The 17,696-nt window shown below is 40.4% G+C and overlaps 1 protein-coding gene across 1 annotated transcript in view; it reads left to right on the forward strand.

Moving 5' to 3' along the window:
• The window catches only part of slc25a21 (solute carrier family 25 member 21), a 489,146-nt gene that overhangs the window by 273,341 nt on the left and 198,109 nt on the right, over positions 1-17,696 (forward strand). The window contains exon 3 of the mRNA XM_039741079.1: positions 5,797-5,845. Within this exon, the coding sequence (XP_039597013.1) occupies positions 5,797-5,845 (49 nt within the window). The remainder of the gene's footprint in view (positions 1-5,796; positions 5,846-17,696) is intronic.

Consider the following 17,696-nt stretch of genomic DNA (forward strand, 5'->3'; position numbering starts at 1 on the left):
GCTGTTATGCACCTAAAATCTGGAATAGCTGACCGATAGAAATTCGCCAGGCTTATATGGATGAGCATTTTAAAAAAACTGCTATAAACTCATTATTTTAACATGGCTTTCTCAAAGCTTCATTTTAGTGTAACCCTGATATTCTGTATATGCATTGAATTATCATTTTTTCATGGCTGCAAAATCCGTACTAACCACTATTTTCTCTGCTGTTCTCTTTCTGGTTTTCTGTGGTGGCAATCTGCACCATCACCACTTGATCAGGCACCATGCAGTCCCTACATTAATGGATTAAAGGCCAGAGGTCCACATGACTGTCATCATCATCAAATTCTTCCACATGAAGCCTGTAAACCATGAGGACTGATTGAGATCATTGATGTTGGGTAGAATGCCCAGTTAGGGCAGGGTGGTCTCGTGACCTTGGAACCCCTGCAGATTTTGTTTGTTTTTTTTTTTCTCCAGCCCTCTGGAGTTTTTTGTTTTGTATTTTCTTTCCTCCCTGGCTATTAGGCCTTACTTTTTTCTTTGTTAATTAGTATTGCCTAATTTTTATATATTATTTTTCTTTTCTTTCTTGTAAAGCACTTTGAGCTCCATAGTTTGTATGAAAACATGCTAAACAAATAAATGTTGTTGTTGCTGTCCATCTTGTCACCTCTCAAACTTTATAGATGCTAATCAAAAGTTTGCTGTACTTTGCGCATGAGACAATGATCTAGAATTTCTTTGCCTTTAGTCTCATCTCTTGCGTGACTTTTACCAATCACTCTGCAGACGTCACCTGCCTGTTAGCTGCTGTTAGTGTTCACTTATGCATTGATTGTCTTCTTCTTTTCTTAGGACTTTGATCTCATTTTATTTCTTTACTTTGCTCTTTAACCTTTCCGCCTTTCGTCATGTTTGATGACCTTTAGTTGATTAATTTGTTTTAATCATGGTTGCAGCCCTTTGGATTTTCTGAAAAATCCCTGCATTTCCCTAAACATAAAACCCCTTCCTCTTAACAAGAGACACCACTACTGTCATAATCAGTTTTGCTGTCACCTTCTATGAGCATCTCATTGGCCAATGGTGCTCCAGGAGGGAACGATGGCGCATTATATTGCATTATGGGCTGGTTTAAGCATGCATACCCACCTCAGGCTTTTAATGACTCTCCTCATGGAGTCCGTGGCCCATATAATGTTCTGGAGATACGATATGTAGTCAAAGATATGTGGACACTGTTCCAAATATTTACGTTTAGGTGTTTCATTGTTCTGCGGTGGGCTGGCGCCCTGCCTGGGTTTTGTTTCCTACCTTGTGCCCTATGTTGGCAGGGATTGGCTCCAGCAGACCCCCGTGACCCTGTAGTTAGGATATAGTGGGTTGGATAATGGATGGATGGATTGTTTCACTGTTAACAGGTGCGAAAAGCACAAAGCATTGACAAATGGATCATACCGAAGATCTCACTGACTTTAAACATAACACTGTCATAGGATGCAACCTTTGCCTCAACTTAAAGCAAACCAAAAAAAAAAAAATCCCAAAACAAATTGTGTTTTCTTTCTGCAAACTTTGCACCATTCTCACAAGAATTTTCATGCTGTAATTCTGTCCATGTCTCCTTGTCATTTATGATTTAAATAAAGATCCCTATTGAAAAAAGCAAAAAAAATTAATAAAACATTGAACTCGCCTCCTGTCGCATGTAGACATTAAGTTGAGCCATCAGAAGTGTGTCATGTTTTATACTGGTAAGAGGATGTTCACTTTGCCTATTATGATAAAAATCACCAATCACAATCCTAAAGATGCATCAGAGACTGAAATGAAATTTTGCCCACTGTGGACTATGACATAATGTACAGTAGAGTTGGTGCTGTTTAAAAATGTTAGTATGCAATACTTGATGAAGCAGTTTGATGATCATAGCAAGAAATTATATTCGGCAGAAATATGCAAAATCAGCAGCATCCCCAGTACCTGAGAGCACTGTGGAGAACAGGCTGCCTAATGACATGGAGCTACTGATCGTTCCCCTGGCACAAAATTGATGAACTCCTCAGTATTTAGGATTTTTCAATAATTGACTTTGCCCTCTTTGCTGACACACACTTACTAACTAGCACCAGTTAGTATGGCCTCTTCATATTCACTCAGGTATTGTATATGATGATCGGATATGTTCATCATTTGTACCCTGAGATCAGAGCCAGCTGAGACACCAATGCCTGTCCAGCATGTGGCACATCGTCTCTCTGTAGTGTCCTTTCTGACCCCATTGTGACATCTGAACTTGCCTTCAGGTGAAGAAAAAAAAAAACAAATACGTAACAGGATGTATAGCCTTGGGTGTGGCTGGAATAAATGAACAATATTTAGACAAGAAAATTTTGAGGGGATGTGCACTCGTGGCATTTCCTGATCTCTCCTTCCAGTTCATCACCTTCAAAATCCTAGATAGATAGATAGATAGATATGAAAGGCACTATATAATAGATAGATACTTTATTAATCCCAAGGGGAAATTCACATACTCCAGCAGCAGCATACTGATACAAAACAATATTAAATTAAAGAGTAATAACAATGCAGGTAAAAACAGACAATAATTTTGAGTAATGTTAGCATTTACTCCTCCGGGTGGAATTGAAGAGTCTCATAGTGTGGGGTCTCCTCAGTCTGTCAGTGGAGCTGCTCCTCTGTCTGGAGATGATCCTCTTCAGTGGATGCAGTGGATTCTCCATGATTGACAGGAGTCTGCTCAGTGCCCGTCGCTCTGCCACGGATGCCAAACTGTCCAGCTCCGTGCCTACAATAGAGCCTGCCTTCCTCACCAGTTTGTCCAGGCGTGAGGTGTCCCTCTTCTTAATGCTGCCTCCCCAGCACACCATTGCGTAGACGAGGGCGCTCGCCAAAACCGTCTGATAGAACATCTGCAGCATCTTACTGCAGATGTTGAAGGACGCCAGCCTTCTAAGGAAGTATAGTTGGCTCTGTCCTCTCTTGCATAGAGAATCAGTCTTGGCAGTCCAGTCCAATTTATCATCCAGCTGCACTCCCAGATATTTATAGGTCTGTACCCTCTGCACAGTCACCTCTGATGATCACGGGGTCCTGGGCCTCCTAAAATCCATCACCAGCTCCTTGGTTTTTCTGGTGTTCAGGTGTAAGTGGTTTGAGATCACATCACAGATAGAATTAAGAACTTACAAAAAAGAACACTGAGGCATTGAAGGCCTTCCAAAAATTCCACTGGCTTTCTGAAAGCCACTGCCTGTGTATTGAAGTGAACGTCAGCATGGAAAAATTAATTTGCACTAAATCGGCGGTTCTCAACCTGTGGGGCGCGCCCCGAAGTAACAAAAAGGGGGGGCGTGAAGATGTGAAAAAAAGAAAACAAGAATCGAAAATATGAAAAATACATCTATTGAAACCAAAACAAATGAACTTAAACTACATTCTGATACTAGAAAAATAAATCTTGAGTTAGATAAATGTCGATAAAAGTAAAGTAGGTATAATAAAATGCCCAAAAAAAACATTAATGTGTCGAATAGGAAGTGAATGTCAATATTTCAAAAAAGCTGGGGTTGCGATAAAGCTCAGATTTCAAAATGGGGGTCACAAACCCAGAAAGCCTGGGAAGTTCTGATATCTTTGTATTGTTTTTTTTTTTTCATAAAAGTTTGCCATCCAAGCTTTGTATTAAAAACTTAAATAAAAAAAAAAAAACCTCTTTGGAATTGTCAGTGAGTTTTGGGAAATAATGAATAGACTGAGAACTGCCAGTTTGTCTGTTTGACTTTGAGTCTAAGATAGGGAATAGAATAATTTAAAAAAATTGATATCTCTTGCCCTACGTGTACCTCCAGTGCCTTTCCTCGGTATCCACATGTGTCTGAAGCTCTCTTTACCGGCATGCCTTCTGTTAAGTGTGTTCCCGTAAAGTCCGCTCCTCAGACTCTGCCATTGTTTTTGTGGCACCTTTTTCACTTCCTGTCTGGTTTTATACTTCCCGTCCTTGAAGGTGACTCTCTTTTATGCCTTTTCTTCTCCTCCACCTCCTCCTCTTCTCTTGTCTCACACTCACACTTCCTCATTCAGTCACATCACCAAAGCCAGACCAACCAATCGTACTGCTCTGAGGGGCAAGACGCACACAGCGCTTAGTGTTTTGTTATGCAGTGGATTGCTGTTTTGTTGTAATTTATGTTTTGACCATTGTTTTCTTTTTTAGCATCAATTAACAAACTGGTATATGAAGCACTGCAGTGTGATCTCACTACACAAAAGCAGGACCATTCTGAGAACTAGTGGGCTTTTAGCAGAGTTTTATGTCATAAATACTTCTGACGTTATAAAGTGTGGCCTAAAGTGGGTGCTCCAGCTCCCCAAACCCAACACAGACAACAACAGCAACATTTATTTCTAGAGCACATTTTCATACAAACGATGTAGCTCAAAGTGATTTACAAGATGAAGAAAGAAAAAACAGACAGATGCAGACACAAGTTCAGCACAACACACAAGCTTTATTTTGTGGGAAACGCTTCCTTAATTGTTTCCCACAGTAGCATCACAGTAGAACTAGAGCACACAGCAGTGCAGCACTCTTCTTTCTTTCTCTTCTCTCTTTTCTTTCACTCCTCCTCTGGCAAGCTTTGTCACCTTCCTCCCAACTCTGGATCTTGTGCTTTTATGTGACACCTGGAAGTACTTCTGGTGGCCCATTAGCAAGGTCCAGGTGAGGCGGAAGCCTAGCGAAGTAGGGCTCCACAGTCCCTGCAACACTCCCTGGTTGAACCCATTGAACTCAGCAGGGCTCAATCTCCCATGAAGCTCTGTGGAAATCCATGGTGCTACAGCAAACCAGTGGGGCTGCTGGGAAAGATAATGCTCTATTCCCATTCTCTCCCCAGGACCATCTGTTATGGAGGCGTCTCAGATGGATAAAGACCCTGGCTGTCCGCCTCAATGGTAATTTGCGTCAAATATTGCAAGAGAACAAACAGAACACGATAAAGAGTTGGGTACCTCAGTGGTATCCCCATTTAAAAGAATGCATCAAAACAAAAGGAAGCACAAAATAAATTTCAGAGATGTCTTTTCAGACCCGATTTCACAACAGAACTGAAATAAGATGGCTGATCTTTCAGTTTTGAGCACTTCTGGCAGGGAGAGGCGGGTCCAGCTGGATGGACACCGGAAGTGATGTCACTGGTGGTAAAGTCGTCAATCATCCAGTCTGCAGGGAGAGGAAGAGAAGAGAAGAGACATTATTATACAGCTCCAACCCCTGGTGTGGCAGGGTATTACCATTACTAGAGCCCTTAAGCTGTCCCCTATACACACGCTGGTGTGACAATGTTTAATTCTTTGAATAGGAGTGTGTCACTTCTTGGTGATATTATATCTATTTAGTTGACTGACATTATGGTTTGGCGGGTAATACACTACCACAAAACGGAATTTTTAAACTGTTCGTAGTAAAATGAAATGCCGACCCCAAGCAACAATTACTGATGAATACTATGAAGTACAATAAATAATGTGTGTTTTTCTTCTAAATGTCATACTTTTTTTTCATTTTGACAGAATGTTCCTCCTCCACCTTTAAATTATTAAAGACAAAAAGGAGAAAAAAGAAGTAAAAGTGATACAGCACTTATTAATAGGAACTACGATGGAATGAATACTTTTACAAATAAATTCACATTATGGTTATAATGAAAACAAGCGTCCGAGGGACTCTTCAGCCTGTAGGTGTCACACACCCACTGACGTCCTCTCTTATTGTCTTTACAGGTCTCGTGGAGATTTGTCTGATGCACCCTCTGGACGTGGTTAAAACAAGGTAAGGCAGCAAAATGAATGCAAATCTCCTTTCCAATCAGTAGAGCTTATGCCTTTATATTCAGTTAAGGCGTTTTCACACTCGTTGTTCCGAATCAAGGGATGATTTATTACATTTCAATTTCCTTGTAACTCGGTTGCATTTCATGTTTGCAAACTTTCCAGTGAACCTGAAGTAACAATAAACACCCCGAGAGCGTGTCGTGGACGTGTGGACACCATGTCATGGAGGGTCGATGACAGTTGTGTTTGTGCACAGCTGCATTGTTCCATAATTATTTGGTTTATTTACCAAAGACAGCTCTATTATTGAACGACTGGGAAAAAATACTTGAAAAGTGTGCACTGCCAGGCATGGTATGAAAAAGGACACGTTTCAAATAGGCCAGTGTACAAAAGAAGGCAAGATTTGCTGAGGGTATAATAATAAGACTTGACTGTAGCATACTTATGTTAGGTAGAATGCCCAGTGGGGGCCGGGCGGTCTTTTGGTTGGGAACCCCTTTAGATTTTATTTTTTATCTTCAGCATCTTGCCTGTGGAATTTTTTTGTGATTTTTTGCCCTCCCTGGTAATCTGACCATTGGATCGGACTTATCTCAATGGACTTAAAAAAAACTTCTTCTAATTATGATTCTACTATTTGCTTATCTGTGTTATTTAAGCGCATATTTAATCTTTATACTGTACTCCTCACAATGAGAACACAAGCAGAATGACACCACCTTTTATTGGCTAATTGAACAGAATTCAATATGCAAGCTTTCAAGGCAACTCAGACCCCCTCTTCAGACACGTTACTGATACAATACCTGTGAAAAGTGTTAGAACACCTTACTTTTTTCAGTTTTTATGGAAATGCATACAGTTTAATATCTTAATGTTTTATGAAATCAATGCATAGGATAAAATAACAATGGCAAATAAAAATTCATTTTTTTTATTCATCCGAGTACCCACCTTTTGCTGATCTAACAACAACCAACACTTGGTGACACTTGGTAACACCAACACTTGGTGACACTTTTGATTCAGAATACCAGTCACCAACTCTGCCTCCAGCTAAAGACCCCCAGACTTCCTCTTCCATGTTTGACAGTTGGCGTCACACAATGAGGTTTATCAACTTAACGACATACAAACACCCTGAGTGATGATCAAAAGATTTCAAATTGTCAAATATCAGCCCATAAGACTTCTTCAAGTCCGCAGTCATGGCCCAGGCAAGCCTCGCTTTGTCATTTTGGTCCTTTAAGGAATGGCTTTCTTCGTTTCACTCGGTCCGTCAAACCTGCAGCACAAAGTCTCCTCTTCTTTTTTTGACATGTACTGTTAAGCTGTGCTTGAAGCTGTTGTGCTATGAGGCGCCTGTTATCACACCAACAGGTCACCCTCAGAAACCTGTCTTCTGATTGGCTGGTGACTTTGGGTCGGCCAGATCTCTTCCTATCAGAGTTTCTTCCAGTCTCCAATGGCCTATGGATTGTGTAAGACACCACTGGACTCGCTGACGCTTTGACTTTTTTGTAAATTTCTCTAAATGAAGGCCTAAAGGTAATAATGTTCGGTCTCATTTCATTTATTAATTGATGTTTTCTTGCCATTATTATTTGAATTTACACCGTTCTACAGTGTAATATTGTCCAAGTAGAACTTCAGAGGGTGTAGTATCACAGTCTGTTCCAACTCTGCTTTAAGACACACAGAGGGTTTTTAAATAATCAACATAAGTTGGGACACCGGTGCAAATTGTTTGCTTCAACTTGCAAGGCTTCATTTATTTGAATTGCTGCAATACATCTGGAGGTTGTAACCTATTAGTTGTTCCCTGAAGAGGGACATTTGTAAAATTCAGAAATTTCCTTTTTTTTCCAGTTTTTGCTAACTTAAACTTTAAATTTTACTGCTTGCCTTTTCAACATTTTAGGTCATTCATTGCATTTCAGTTGATTAAATCTGAAGAAAAACTGGAAATTCTTCGATGTTCTAAAACTTTTGACCAGTAGTGTAAATTATTTTTTATATATTATTTACTAGGGGGCTTTGCTCGCCAACCCCCGTTTTTGTTTTTCCGGATACACACTTTTAACATTTCTAATTTTTTTTTTTTTTTGAATTGTTGCTATTTCATTAGTTTCACTTTTATTTCAGAACTTCTATAAAAACAATATTTGGAATCTTTTGAGTCCAGATATGCTGAATCTTTTTAATGAGGTCCGTGAGACATGTTTAATGACTTTGTACCATAATTCAGGTTAGGATTCTTTGTTTGGACTTTCAGCACAGACAAAACGATCGACAGCATCAGCAGTTAATAATTTTTTTTGCAAAGTAACCAATAAATGCATGTGAGGTAAACTCCGTTTTTGAAATTCTCTTCACTTAAGCTTCAAAGCCTTACAATATTTACATACTTCTGACATATCACCTATGTCCATATATTCGGTCTCTATTCGCCTTTTCGTTATTTCTCCGGGTAATAATTTCTCTTTCTTTGCGCTAATGCGGCGTTTACTTTCTTTGTTTTGACACCGTTGTTGTTTGCTGCTTTCGTATTCTGTATCTTGCTCTGTATGTGTTTCACGCCCACGTTTTTTTTTTGAGTCTTTTGAATTCCAGTTTTCATTTTCTCTAACCTGCTCTGCATGTGTTTGGCCCCCTTGTTTTTTTTAACATCTTTATGACGTTTTACTTAGTTTTCTACTCTATGTCTTTTATTTCTGACCTCGCTTTATCCTGCTTTTGTTTCAATGACACCTGGTCCCTCGTGATTATTTTCCCTTTCTCGAGTAATAACTTCCATTTATTTGCGCTACTGCGATCTTTACTTTCTTTTTTTATGCTTTCTAATTTCCCTGCTTTCATATTCTTTAACTTTCTCCACATGTGTATCACGCCAACGTTTTTTTTTTTTTTTGAGTCTTTTGAATTCCAGTTTTCATAATCTCTAACCTGCTCTGCATGTGTATAGCGCCAATGTCCAGATTGGACGTGCTTTTTGTTTCAGTTTCACTTGTTCCAGGCTGATAATTACTTACCTTATTTTCTGAATATGCTTTTTCTTTTTTGTCTCTCCAACGCTTTTGAGTCTCTTTTCTCTGCTCTGCTTTCTTCTTCACTTAGTTGTCTACGTTTCATTTATAACGTATTGTCCTTATGCGCTTTATATGCGCTGAGAGCCCTGGAACTGTGTGTGCTCAAAGCCAAAACACGACTAAATGTGTTGCTGCCCGCGCTCTCATTTGGTTGTAAGTAGGGCGTGTCTTGCAAGAATTTCATGTTCTACGTCATCGCGAGATGATCCTGAGTCAATCTCTTGGCACAAAGTCTCATGTTTAAGGTCTCCGCAAGACGCTCTTTTGTCTCGTGGGTCTTTTAAGTGTCTTCTGTGATCTTAACGTGAAGATCACGTCTCGTCACCCTACTGTTTCTCTCCAGGATTTTTTTTTTTTATAATAGAGAGATGTAGTTATATATAACTCTTTCTAACTTACTGGTTTTTCTCTAGCATCTCTTCTTTTATATTGTGTTAAGCACTTTGAGCTACATTCCTTCTATGAAAGTGTGCTACAGAAATAAAAATGTTGTTGTTACACCAATGAACTTCTGTATTATGCCAGTGGACGTATCAGTTGTGTTTCATTTAACTGTATGGTGTTGCTTATTTACTCTCCAGTATCCACCATATGAATGTAACCTAAATATCTCAAACCACATGTGGGCTGTCTTAACTCCTATAACTATTTGTTAATAATGTTTGATTAACATTTACTACTGTGATGGATGGCTGGGGTCCTTGCTCTGCCAGGAGGCTGATTTAGCAGATGTACACAGGTCACTGTCTCCCCCAGAGTGCTAGATGGCAGCCCCCCTGTGTTGCAGTGGCACCTCAGATTCCTGCAGGGCTTTATGGGAGTTTACTGCAACCCTGTTGGGTTCCGTTGATGTTGCTAGGGGAGTCTGTGGAGGTGGCAGAGACCATCTATATGTAGCTTTCACCTGGGAGTGATTCGAACCACCTGTTGCTAAAAGGAGCCGCCTCACTTCACTCGGGGAGCCAGAGTCGGGAGGAAGAGGATGGAGCTTGCCAGAGAAGGAGTAGAGGCAGAACAAGGAAGAGAAAAGGAAGAAAAGAAAGGACAGTGTTGCGTTGTGCTTTAGTGCTTGGGAAATGTGCTACTATGGGGCGCAAAAGAAGAGTGCTTCCACACTATAATAAAGGTGGGCTGTGTGGCAAAACTTGTGTCTGCGTCTGTCTGTGTCAGGGTTGGGCGGATAGAGCGCCTTCTGGTGGCCACACTACATATGAGAAAGTTAGTTTGCCTCCATAACCACATCATGCCCAAAAAAACTATAACATTGAAAGAACACCCCCGCTGCAAGCATCGCTTTCGTAGTGTAAGATTAGAACGCACAAATTGTACCCCTAATTCATAGTATTCCCTGTAGTTAGATTGGTACATTTCAGATGATAGTCATACCTCATGCCAGCGGTTCTTAAACTGTGGGGTACGCCCCCCTGGGGGGGTGCTGAAGCTGTACAAGGGGGGCTTCAAATTAATGAACAGACGTCAAAATTTATTTTTTACATTTTTATTTCAAATTTAAATTTGCAAGCATATAATCACAACAAATGCATTATAACTAAAATTAAAATAAAACATTTCTAAGGCATAGATCTAATGACTAATATGTGCCTGCTTTAAAGTACACAGCCTGTCCAGGATTGGTTTGATATTCGAGATATGACCCTCTGAGCACCTTTTCTATTTGAAGTTTGTTTCTATGACGACGGTGCCACTGCTGCTGCTTTTATAGTCGCGTATTTTCAATCCAGAAAGTTCGAGAAGTATCAGTATCTGTCACGAACATTCGGGTAACAGAAGATCCAGTTCTGTGGTTGCAGCTCAGTTGGGCACAACGATCCCCAAACCTTGTAAATGTTTCTCTTTCTTCGAACTTTCCCCATACTGTTTTTTTTTTCAGTGATACCTTTTGCTTATTGCTCGTCAACATTTGAAAAACATCCATTGGAATTTAACTCATTGTCACGCCTCCTATACAAATGGCAGACACAAAAAAAGACAACATTTCACATTAGAAAGAAAAAAAAATTTTTTGCAGCTCTCGATTCCGACAAGAAGACAAAAGCCAAGCAATCTTCCACAGTCGCGGCAATCACGCTTCGAGATGCACTTCGGGGGGTCCGAAAACAGTTAAGAAACCTCACAATATGAAGAACAACAATAGGAAGATTCTGCTTCTGATTGATAACTGTGCTGCCCACAGCATGCTTCCATGTTTAGATAATGTTCGCGTTGAGTTCCTCCCACCCAATTGCATGGCAGTGCTTCAACCATTGGATTTGGGCATCATTCGCACCCTGAAAGTGTATTATCACAAGGAAATGCTGAGAAAAATTGTCATCAGCATATAACTTGTAGACAGGAGATGAAATTTAATGTAAAAGAAGCTATTGAAATGATTGCAAACGCCATGGTCACGAACCTTGTGACTCTTTCCCTGATGACAGCAGCATTGTCGATCAAAATAGGCCTGTCATAATGGAAATGGTGGTGAAAATGGAATTATAAAGATCCAAACCACACACTATTGCAGGGAATAAATGTAAGAGCTGAAATCCTCGTCTTCAAAAACCCCAAACTGAAGGTCTCAAAAGTACAGAAATCTAATGATGAAATGAGAAAAAAAAATTAAATAAATCAAACTTTATAACATCAGTCCTGGTCTCCTAATTGAACCAAAAAAAATCTTTGGTTTCAGAAAGCCCCCAGAAGACCTAAAGGTCTACTTGATAACCTCTTCTAGGTGTCCGTGGTTCTAAAAACTTTGTAACGTTTATGTAAAATTTACCATGAACAGTGTTCTATCAGTGCCCCCCTGTTCTTGTTGAAGAATTCATTTTAAACTAATAGGCTTTTATCCACAATATTAACACTAGAATTACCAGAGTCTACGAAAAAAAATCATAGATCCGGCCCACCTTAAAACCGTTCGCACCTCTCCGCCAGCGTCTTTTGTCTTCTAAATGTGCCAATTAAGACGAGCAGCAAGCAGCCGGCTATTCCATCCCCCTCTGTCGCAGAATGTTCACTAAGTTTTCCCAGCTCATGCCTTGTTTGATTATCTGGGAGTGACTGAACTGCTGGAGTTTGAAGATTGTTATTTGGAACACATGCATTCCATGTGTGTTCCGTTTCTACAGTAATCTGTGTAAACACATTGTTAAAACAGAAACTTTTTCATATTTTAGTAATAAATGTTACAAAATGTAGGCATAAACTATAGAATATGTGAAGCTTTATTTCCAAAGATCAAATAAACACTTTCATAAAAGGTTCAAGAATGGTACAACAGCTTCCGTGGCATAGTGCTAAGATTTGCTGTCTCATAGTGCAGCAGGCCTGCTGTGCCTCAGAGACCCGAGTTTGATTCCCGACAGGGGCGAAAGTGTTATTTTTTTTTTTTCTTTTTAACCTCAAATGGACATAAAATGTATAAATTGGTATGCACTGTCAGTTAATGAGATCGTTATATTTTCGTGTGGGATGCTCCTTTTAAAATATTTTTTTAACATTTGAGACTGCAATTAACATGAACAAGTGTCCTTATAACTGTTCTTATTTTTAAGTTCTGTAAGACACACACTGCCAAACAGATCACTGAATAATGCACAGACAGAAGTAGATAGATAGATATTCTAGTGTTAATTCCACTTATAATTTTCAATCTTGCTACCTCTTGACCTCATGTACAGTGCTCTCTGTAATGTCTGGGTCAAAGACCCATTTTTCCTTTATTTACCCCTATACTCTACACTTTAAAATGACAAATTCAACAATTCAGATGTTGTGATCGAAGTGCATATTGCAGACTTTAAGAGGATTTGCACACATTTGGTCACTACAGGTAGAAATGACAGCACTTTTTCAACTCGGTCCTCTCATTTCAGGGCATAATCGGGGTCTCAGGTGTTTGTTATTCTTCAGGTGGGTTTCACGGCTTCATAAGATACCTCGGCTTACTTCTACCCTTTGGAGTCTATAGTCACAATTGTTCAACATGAGGACAGGAACTGTACCAATGAAAGTCAAAGAAGCCATCATAAGGCTGAAGAACAGGAATAAAACCATCAGAGACATCAGTAAGACCTTAGGATGGCTGAAATCAACTGTCTGGAATATCATGAAGAAGAAAGAACACACTGGTGAGCTCACTGGTGTTATGACTTTGGCATGTATAGTAGCCACAGGTCCTGGCACACTTCTCTTCATTGATGATGGAACTGCGGACAGCAGTGGCACAGTGAATTCTGAGGTGTGTAGAAACATCTGATCTGTTCAAGTTCCAGTAAATGCCTCCAAACCCATTGAATGTTGCTTCATCCTACAACAAGATAATAATCCAAACATACTGCTAAGGCAGTTTTTCAAAACTAAAAAATGGAAAATTCTTGAATGTCCAAGCCAGTCACCTGATTTAAACCCAATTGAGCAGAACTTTTATATCCTCAAGAGAAAACTTAAGTGGACAAGCCCCCCAAACGAGCAGGAGCTGAAGATGGCAGCATCACCAGGAAGATCCTCAGCACTTGGTAATGTCTATGAAGCAGTCATTGCATGCAAGGAATATGTGATAAAGTCCTAAATATGGCGCCTTTAGTACACCTGCCATTGCTCTGTTCCAAGCACAGTCTGGTGCCCTGAAATGTGGAGACCATACAGAAGAAGTGTTGCCATTTTTACATGGTGTGAACGAAATGTATGCAAATATAATTAAATGAAAATCTGCACTGTGCACTTTAATCTTGTCTTAATTGTTTGATTTGTAATTTTAAATTGTGGAGCAGAGAGAGAAATCAAGTAAAAATGTGTCCTTTTCCCAAAATTTATGGAGGGTAATATGAGTGGCCTCACTTCACACAGCAGAACTAGAGGAAGCACCATCACAGCTAATGGCCGGAATCGGCAGCATTTCTGTATTTGGCTGAGTGGTGTAATTCCTAACATCCTGAGTTTGTGCCCCACCTTCAGTGAGGATGTGATCTGGCTGTTGGGTCTGCTAAAGAAAGATCAGGCTTGTCCCAAAAAAAGGACAGTTTACAGCCAAATGTCCTTAGAAGGACATCCTGAAAGGACAGCTTGAAAAACGGATGTTTCTTTAAGTGGATCGGGAAATAAAGGAGCAGAGGATAAAGAAAAAAATATATCAACAGGCTTAAACAAACTTGTTATCAAAAGATTAAAATGTACTAACACAACTCGTGAAAAACCTCAAGGCAAAATCTAGGTCAAGAACAATATAGGAGTCTGAAGCCAAAAACAACATTAAAAAGCAAAATAACCACGAGCAGAAAAGGCTTGAATGTATCTCAATACCAGGATGAAGTGCATGCCAAGCTGCCATATTTTATAGCCATGATGTCATGACGTCATGCACAATGTCACTTAGGCAAATCAATCAGTTTTTACTGTGAACAGCACCTTTTGTATCTCACATCATATTAAAGCACTTTCTGTTGATCACTGGGAAAATGTTTGCCTGCAATGTACAGGATATCTTATAATTCAAAGTGAACACCACCTTTTTGTTTGTTTAGTGTATTTAACAGTTCCCCGCTCACTGCCAGATTTTGATCTTGTAGGCCAGTCTTAACCACTTCATGCTTCGGTATTAAAGTTTTGACTTTGGTATCGATAGCAGTTTTTGGACCTCAGTACCAATATGAAAACGACTGCAAAGCAAATACTGTAACGGATAACTCCAGTCTCTCTGGTGCACCACACATTTTCTCGTCTCCCACACTACACACTGTTTCCCACCTGGATAGCCATGAAGTCTCGATTGCATCAAAGCGACAAAAGGGGGGGTCCCAAGTGAAGTCTTGATACTGTTGCAGATCCCCCGTGAAGTCTCCATCACGTTGAAATGTGTACTTTCGTTTTGTGAAGTCTAAGAAACAGACATTTTTGTGGGAAGGGGAGCTGGGCGGAGGATTGAGAAGAAAGTTGATATTTAGTTCCAGTACCGAAAATCCCAAAATGCTGGTACCTAATCGCTCACAAGTTTTCCTAAATCCTGGTGAAGTTAGGAGAAATTTCCTAAATTAAGAAAATCAATGAAGTTCTTTTCTTCCATTCCTAAGAGTAGGGCCAAATTTGCAACATTCCGAGATTTTTGGGCCAGTTAACCTCCTTAGCGTTACATTTTTTCCTCAAAAAAAACGTAAAAAGCGGTTACCTTATTTGGCTTGAAAAATCACATTTTTGTTAAATCTTTCTACTATAAACATACAAAAGACTAAAAGTGTCGAAATTACAATAATAATGCAAATAATAATAATATGAACAGCACACAGCACATGTGTGAGTGACACAAGTGTCCCTTTCGGAATAACCAGAATCACTTTCGGTTTCACTGTCTGTTACAATTTCACTGCTTGAAGACAGATTCGTCTCCTCATTACCGCTCATGAGAGGTGTTTCTTATGAGACATCATTTTGAGGCTAGGAGAAGACATGTCTACATCGCTCCCCGGGTATCACTTGGGCCTGATGCTTATGCGAGACACACCTATTCCATTGCCCGAGTAACTGTTGCCACTTTTACAGCCCAAGTGACACTCGGGTCTAACGCTAAGGAAGTAAAGATCATTTTCCTAATCGGAGATGGTTTTTATTTATAAGGCACTGATCTGTGCGAGCTACTTCTTCTGCCAACATTCACTGATGGAGGAAGGATGAAAGAATTCATCCATTCATTTTTCCACTGCTTATCCGAAACCGGGTCACAGACACAACAGTCTTAGCAGTGAGGCCCACACATCCCTTTCCCCATCCACACTTGCCAACTCATTTTGTGGGATCCCAAGGTATTCCAAGATATAATCCTCCCAGTGAGCCCCGCGTCTTCACCAAGGTCTATTCTGGTGGAGGTGGAATGGTGGCTCAGAGGCTAGGGATCTGCACTGGCAATCGGAAGGTTGCCGGTTCGAATCCTGTAAATGCCAGTAGGGACTCTGCACTGTTGTTCCCTTGAGCAAGGCCCTTAACCTGCAATTGCTGAGCGCCTTGAGTAGTGAGAAAAGCGCTATATAAATGCAAGGAATTATTATTATTCTCAGCTGGTTGTGCCCATCAAACCTCAACAGGGAGGTGTCCAGGAGGAATCCATATCAGATGCCCGAACCACCTCAATTGGCTCCTCTCAATGAGGAGTTCCAGCGGCTTTTCTCCAAAACTCTCCGAGATGTAAATGCTTCTCATCCCTGCCTCGAAGAGAGAGCTCAGCCGTCCTGCAGGGAATGTTTATTTCGGCTGCTTGTACCCTTCATCTCATTCTTTTGGACATTACCCAAACCTAATGACCAAAGGTGAGGGTGGGGATGTAGATTGACTGGTAAATTAAGAGCTTCGTCTTCTGCCTCATCTTCTTCTTCACCACTTCTTCACCGGATAGAGAGCTCTTCCTCAAAAATCCCTGCACTCCATCGCCCAGCTCAGACAGGTGGCCCAAGCGGATCTCTCTCTCTGTTTAAACAACAACAGAAAAAAAAAAAGTAAAGAAATTTGTACAGAATTGACTCCAGCTGTCTGTTTTTCTGTCCTCCAGCTAAGTAGAGGTTGGCCAGAGTGTGCACACCACCATGTGTGCATCCGTACACTACCTGCCCCTTATTGTAGAGTCTACACGGCGTCTCAGTGCAGCCGCAGGGCAGAGTCTCGGCTGGAAACTGCATTGCTCTGGCTCGGAAAGTTTCCCATGACTACCTGGACCTGAACGCACTAGGAGAATCTGCAGAGCTCTAGTCTGGCAAAAAAAAAAAAATACAGAAGCTCACTTTATTAATGGAGCAGACACTCCAAACTAATTGTTACTGCCATTACAAGAGTCATTTTTCAAAAAAGAAATCAGTGGGAGAATGAATTGATAATTAGCAAGAGCCAATGCAACTTATAATTCAGGAAGCACATCTGGTCACAGGCTTCCTTCTCCTACCTTAATACAGGCTCATTGACCAGACACTGCTTGATTTCCTCACACAGTCTTTGAATGTTCAGTTTAGAGCTGTGAAGTGTTCGTTGCGGCTACCACAACCTGTGATAAAAACCAGGTAGACCTCGGCATGGAGCAATAGAGATGGATAGACTCAGAAGTAGTCGCTTCAAGCAAAGCAGCAGGCAGCAAGTAACATGGATAGAGGGTGTGTGCCACTGTGATTAGCAGCACATTAAAAAACCATAATGGTTACAAACTGCAATCAACCTGATCTTTATCCTGAAGAGCCCCGACGGATTAAGGGAGGCTATGGAGTGAGAACACCATGAGGAACGCATTGGTTACATGTTAATTTCTTTCACTCCTGGTACAGAACATAGCTTTGAATTTCTACAAAATTGTAATTCTTTGAATAGTTTATCCTAGAGACTTCAATACGGTCTTCTGGAGACAGCTGATCAAAGGCAAAATGGGGAAATTTTGATTAATGGCATATGGGACGGAGAGAGCATTAGGGTGGAATGGGGGTACCAGCAGGATTTAGGTTTTATTGTTGGGGTTCAGATTTTGTTATTGGGGTTCTTCTTGGAGTGGGTGTTACGAAGTTTACTCCTGACTTGATTGAGGGCCCTTTCCACAATATGAGAAGGGTATCCTCTATCTATGAAGAAACTTCTCATTCTGAGTGCTTCATTATAGACATCAACTTTATCACTGTAGAGACGGTAGAGTATAAGGAAACTCTTTCACTCCTGGTACAGAACATAGCTTTGAATTTCTACAAAATTGTAATTCTTTTAATAGTTTATCCTAGAGACTTCAACACGGTCTTC

The sequence above is a fragment of the Polypterus senegalus genome, chromosome 18 (genome assembly GCF_016835505.1).
Source record: "Polypterus senegalus isolate Bchr_013 chromosome 18, ASM1683550v1, whole genome shotgun sequence".
Classification (NCBI taxonomy): Eukaryota; Metazoa; Chordata; class Cladistia; order Polypteriformes; family Polypteridae; genus Polypterus; species Polypterus senegalus.